General features: G+C 34.9%; 1 protein-coding gene across 2 annotated transcripts; it reads right to left on the bottom strand.

Moving 5' to 3' along the window:
* Positions 1-1170: 1170 nt before the first annotated feature.
* Positions 1171-3295, bottom strand: LOC133777534 (RING-H2 finger protein ATL7-like). Of its 2 annotated transcripts, XM_062217191.1 has the most exons (4): positions 2913-3291; positions 2482-2803; positions 2305-2387; positions 1171-1758 (listed from the first exon to the last, which is right to left on the bottom strand). In XM_062217191.1, the coding sequence occupies exons 2-4, from the start codon at positions 2704-2706 to the stop codon at positions 1398-1400; spliced, it is 669 nt and encodes a 222-aa protein (XP_062073175.1). In that variant the 5' UTR covers positions 2707-2803; positions 2913-3291; the 3' UTR covers positions 1171-1397. The 2 variants fall into 2 exon arrangements, with proteins under 2 accessions (XP_062073175.1, XP_062073176.1); XM_062217192.1 differs by lacking the exon at positions 2482-2803 and having other exon boundaries at positions 2305-2388; positions 2913-3295.
* Between the last annotated feature and the right edge of the window lie 2883 nt (positions 3296-6178).

Below are 6178 nucleotides of genomic sequence, written 5' to 3'. Positions count from 1 at the left end.
AAAATTTTACATATATATGGGAAAAAAACTCCCATACAAATGTAAACTAAAAGAATATGCCATAAAAGAACTTAAGGAAAAAAATTTCCATATTTTTCAAAGTTTAAGAGAAAATATCATATTTGGTGTAATTTCCTTAAGTGAACTTGGAATGTGAGTATGATAAGAGAATGTTGAGGATTTATGAATGTGAAATATGAGAGGTATTCCTTTTGTGTTTCTATGTTATTTTATATTTGTAAGAGTAATTAGGTCATTTTAACTCACTAGATTGATAGTTTTGTGAGAATCATTATGTATAAAATTAGTGATATGGGGCATATTTCTTGGGAAATTCTGATTGATTTAATACCGATTCCAGCAATTTAAAGGGAGTTTCGGTAATTATCAGAGTGATGCCAGAGTGAAGAATAGCTTGACTAATCTGGTGTTTGTGTTGCTGTAGAGCATCTGGCAACAGCTTCAGCATTGGATGCCGATACGAAAGCTGTTCTTTTGGCCTGCAATACTACTGGTCTTTGCCCCCTGATGTGATGGGAAAGTTGAACTTCCAAAATATACCTTATCGTAGCTAATAACAAAATAAATGGTGACTTTGAATTAAATGACCATGATCTATTATAACTAGATAAAACATTACAAATATATTAGTTTCATATAGACCAAACCAACCAAGTCTTACCTTGGTTTACAGCAATCTATCGTAACTGACTGAAGTAAAACATGGAATAGCCATTCATGTTTCTATGGTAGACAAACAAAAATTCAACTAGGAACATGCTTCCTTCAACAGCAAAAACAAAGGCAAATACAACAATGAGATCCATCTAAAAAACTTTCATTGAAGCTATGCTTCTCTGTCAATTAGAGGGAAGTCGTCAAATGCTCTTTATAAATTTCTTACTATATCAGGCTTGGTGATGATATTGCTGTCTCATCTCATACCTTCTAAAGGACTTACGAACCTGCTATATCGAGATGTGCTGCATATTGCATCTCTTCATGCAGCACTTGGTGCCAATGCCAGCTTCTATTGCACAGCTGGTTCACCTCTCAAGTTGTTGATGACCAACAAGAAGAGACACGTTGCCGAGAAAACTTCTTCAATTTCATCATAACGTGTTAAACAATTCAGTATAAACATTCATACACAGACATTGACTAATTCAGTTCAGTTGTCAAAGAAGTTTATTCGTGATCCTAACAAGTGACAGGTTCTTCTCATGGCACTAACAGACAGCCGTGTTTTTAATTCCTACTCACTAACATCCTCGGTGACACTACAAAAGTGAATAGGTTCAATCATTGTTCCTTATAGCCAAAAAATACATCTATTTTTCTGCTTTCTGAAAAAATTATGTACCAATCACAAATTACCCAAAAGGCCACAAGTATGGTCATGCATTAACGACTTGTCCTATGAATTTTTCTTTTTCATGTTGAACACAATGAGATCTCGCTACCGCTTCTGAATCTATGCTCCTCAACTCGAAGAACTGTTCATGAATCTGAGAACTCTGTTGAAGAGATGTTTCAGTATTACCCTCTGCAACAGAAGGCACTAGGATATTCTCCACCTGTACGTTAGGCAATTCAGTAGAAGATTTAGCAGAGCATAGGAGGGAAAGGCGGCAGAGTGGACAGGTGGTGTGGCTGGTAAGCCAGAGATCAATGCAATGAATGTGAAATGTGTGGCCACATGCAGGTATTTGTTGAAGCCGATCATCTGCTTCATAATCTCCCAGGCATACTGAACATCTGTGTCAAAGACAGCATAAAATCTCAAAATGAGAAGAAAAAAGAATAGTAACCAGCTGTATTGGCCCCTAACTATATATTTCTAGAAACCCTCCAGTCTTGTTCGTTAATCTTCGTTATGGTACAACCCTCATACCAGTAAAATGTTTTATTTTGGCCAAGCTGCATCAGCATACAAAATAAATTTTAAACTATTTACATAACCATTTGAAAAAAATCTACCAGACATAGCAATATATTTTACAAATGGCTTAAGTGAATTTCATAACTGACAACAATTGTACTAGCCAAAACCTTTTGTCTTCCCAAATGATGGCTATATGGCACAACAAACAAAGAACATAGTGATTATCATTTACTGCTAAAATTTTATACATATATTTATGAGGGAAAAATTAAAATACAAAATTGACTATGAACAAGTCCATCATGTACTATTATAATCTGATTACACACAAAAATAGCAACCTTTAAACGACAAGTTTTTCTAAAAAAAAGCAAAATAATCTTAAAACATATTTCCCAGAAATGAGAGCCAAAACTCACTGTGTATCTCTAACGGAGAAGCTTTCCTTGTAGATAACAATGGGTAGCATTTCTCTTACTTCCTTCTTCAAACCCAATTCAGCCTGGCAACCAAGAAGCATAAAATGAAGTAAACACAAAGCATAAACAGCAATCCTCTGGTGAAAAACATAAACGGTTAAAAAATTACAATCTTACCCTGAAAATGTCAGGAAGATGATTATGTGAAGAAGTTCTCATCCCAAGTGATGCCCAATTGACCCGTCGAGGGCGAATATAGAACAAATAAAACAAGAAGAGAAGAATGAAAGTGAAAAAGATGGGAACACAAAACATGAAAAACTGGTAGACTTTTAGTTGACTTGAATTCCCAAAGGTAGAGTTTGAGCAACATCTATCTTGATCTAAGTGATTCTCAGCCATTGCCAATAAATACTCTCCCTTCTATACTCAAGATATATAAACTAAAAACCCAAACGGAAGCGCTTGGATCCGTTTTGGAAAGTTGATTGATTCAAATCTGAATCAAATTTCAGAAACATTGTTAGAGTGAATTTAGAGAAAATAATAAATAATAATTTAAAATGTGAAGAAAAAAAAATGAAGAGAGTTGGAGAAAGAGAAAATACCCAGGTGAGAAAAAACAATGTGTAAATCGTGGAAAGGGAGGTGGTAAGTGTGGGGGATCAGGCAAGAGGACGCCTAGAGCACGTGTTGATGTCACAAACATTAAAGCCAGAATGCGAAAATTAGTGAACGCTGATCCATCTGGAAAGTGGAATGGGTTTCTGGTCGTGAAATTTGGGATTTTTCTTCTTTAGTTATTATGTTTGGTTGTATTGTACGGTATGTCTTTGTCTAGTGCAAGTTCGAGTTTCGACTTCGCCTCACCGCAGCTTGCTTGAGCTCCGGTCCTTACACCATCTTCTATAGACACGACTTGAATAAGAAAGAAAAAAACATACAACAAAATATCTATTTAAATTAAAATATAACTCTTGATATAACCCATAATAAACTCGACTGATATTAGAGAAATACAATTTTATTTCTGAAATTTAGACTAACCACCATGAATTATACAGATATAATTTCTAATAAAGAAACATGTGTATGTTTTGTTTATTAATTTAAATTAGGTTATTAAAAATTATTACACGGTTTTGGATTAGAGATTTTTATTATGATATTTCTCATTAAAGTTTTCACTTAATACGTGGTGTTTAATCTCAAGTCTCAACCTCCTCCTATTAAACGAATAAACAAGTAAATTCCAAATTTTCTCACTAAACAAAATCAAAACTACGTTGTACAACAAAATGAATTAATATACTAGCCAAGATTAATCTAAAATATCACATTAGGTATTAAATATTTAGAAAAATAGTTTTTCTCTAATAAACGAGATATCATGTGATATTACGGAGAATATTATGTGAGGCTGATTATATAAATATACATGGAAGACTTGATAAAGTAAGTCAATAGGTAAATATTTTTTTATATTAAATTTAAATTTAGTTTTTTTTTTCCATAATTAATATTATGCATTTGAAAAATAAAAAATTTATAATATTATATTTTCATAATAAATACAAGTTTTCATTAGGTAACCCTTCAAAAAATTTGAATCAAAATTTATTTTTAGAAATATTAATGAACAACTATAACTATAGACCATTGATCTTAATCCAGTGGTTAATATTAAAGTAACCATACATGGGTAGTAACCATTAAAAGTGCACACACATACATATATATATATTTCTATATACAAATTGTGTAGATAACCTAAATTCTTGGTTTTAATAATTTATTTTGTTAACTTTAACCAAATATTCTAAATATTTAACAAAATATACATTTATTAATTATATTAATGTAAACTCAAATATTATATTATAATATAAATTTATTCAAATGTTAATAATATATAATATAAGACTAGATATCTAATAATTATAATAATATAAATTTAAATGTTATAAAATATTATGATGATAATAATATATAATCATAATTTTTACTAATTATATTAATATGCGTTGACGCCGTTTTTCGTCAACTTAATTATGAAGGGCCCTGATCATTTCGACCATTGACATCCCCACTGGGTATGTGTGTGTGTGTGTGTGCCTTCTTCTCCATCCTCATCATTTTCGTGTTGGCTTTCAGAAAACTACGTACTAGAGAAAACCAAAGCAAAAAAATTTATTAGCATGTTCTCTAAATCGAAAAAACAAAGCAATCTCCCAACCTTCGGCTCAATAAGATCATTTCTTCTTCCACTTCTTCAAACGACAATATATTTTTTCCCAAGATCATCCTAGTGTAAGTTTCTGATCCCTATTCACATTTTTTTTACATGTTTCTTCTCTCCGTAAGAATGTTTTCTGGTTTTTACTAGATTTTTAAAGCTTCTTTTCACATTAGGAACATTTTTTATTTGGGTAGATTTGAAGTGATTAGAAACATGAGTTTAGGCCAAAAAATTTGGTAAAATAAGATGAAAATTGAGTCTTTTTAGGTTATGGAATATTCAGGTCCCGGGTTTCATGTAGCTTAAGAAATAGAGTTTTGGATTAGGGTTTTGATGCACATATCCCGAAAATATCGCCTTTTCGGGCAATTGCCCACTTTTCCCCTAGAAATTAAGGATTCTTTTTAACTGGTAATAACCGTCCTACTATCGCGTGGGTGCACTCTCAATGCCCCGAACTTTACAATAGGCTGGGGTGGCCATTCGTGTTAAACTTGCCATTTTGAGCCTTGAGGCTTGATTAAGGCAATCTCGTTATCTCGAGCTTGCAAACTCGAGGTATCAAGATAAACTTTTCCGCTCTTTAAAATTATGGGCCCTCACCTTTTTCTTCTTGTTAGATGTCGTAGTCTTCAGAAAATCGGTGGGGGCCTGAGCCTGCCATTCCTTACTACCCACCACCTCCTCGACCTGAGTCTCCGTTCACCCGAAACCAACGGCTTATCTGGGAGCACAAGTAAGAGCTTGAACCAGAGGACATCTGAGCCCACCTTCGACACCAGATTGACGAGGTCGAAGAGGGAAAAAGGAAAATGCTTCGGTTTGCTGCATATCTGAATCCTGACCTCAAGATCCGGCGAATCCCTTTAGATCCCAACTGTAGGGTCACCATAGCCTTTCCTCTGGGTGAGCTTTCATTCACTCTCATGGAGAATATTTTGAAACAATCAACCACCTCCCAAGCCCTTTCAATCCTCACCTCGAAGGAAGATTTTTTCGAGGTTGAGCACTATCGGAGCTCAGTTACTTCCACTGGCCACATCTCCGAGCTGATGGCCTACCATGGTTTAAAGCTATCTGGCAAGCTGATGTGCCGAGCTGTAACTTCCAATGAAAGGAGTTGCTATGCTCCGGGTGATGGCAATCCTGACATGAAGGTTAAACTAGCCGCTTGGAGTCGCGAGCACATGAGGGCTGGGCCTTACTTCCCCTAAGGGATTGTTTTAAGAGTTTTCTAGATTATGCTGGCATCACCCCTTTTCATCTCCAAACCAAATCTTTCAGAGTCTTGTCAGCCCTGAGGTCGCTGTACCACTAGATGAAGTGGGACGGGCCTTTGACACATGAGATTTTATATCTCTTCTGCCTCAAGAGCAACCCCTCTCGAGCTCATGGAGGAGATGGGTTTTACTATCTATCGAGCTACCCGAAGGAGAAGCAGTTGTTCAAAGATATCTCAAATCATCCTCCAAATTTCAAAACCATCTTCTTCTGGACAGATGGGCTTGCTCCTTCCCAATTCTATTCCTTCCAACACATTCGTAAGTATCTCGCCATACTCATTTTTTCTCTTTTCCTTTGATTTGTTGAGCTCGAAATGTTCATTCAACTCTTGCATCCAGCCAACTATCATCG

This window comes from Humulus lupulus, chromosome 5 (genome assembly GCF_963169125.1).
Source record: "Humulus lupulus chromosome 5, drHumLupu1.1, whole genome shotgun sequence".
Taxonomy (NCBI): domain Eukaryota; kingdom Viridiplantae; phylum Streptophyta; class Magnoliopsida; order Rosales; family Cannabaceae; genus Humulus; species Humulus lupulus.
Note: the sequence above shows the minus strand (reverse complement) of the source record. Positions and strands in the feature narration are given on the sequence as shown.

What these genes read in the sequence shown, in the direction of transcription:
- LOC133777534 (XM_062217191.1), bottom strand. Translation starts at nt 2,706, where the DNA reads ATGGCTGAGAATCACTTAGATCAAGATAGATGTTGCTCAAACTCTACC. An exon ending in ATCTTCCTGACATTTTCAGG is followed by an intron (nt 2,388 to 2,481) that starts GTAAGATTGTAA and finishes CTTGGTTGCCAG; the next exon opens with GCTGAATTGGGTTTGAAGAA. An exon ending in TTCTCCGTTAGAGATACACA is followed by an intron (nt 1,759 to 2,304) that starts GTGAGTTTTGGC and finishes TCTTTGACACAG; the next exon opens with ATGTTCAGTATGCCTGGGAG.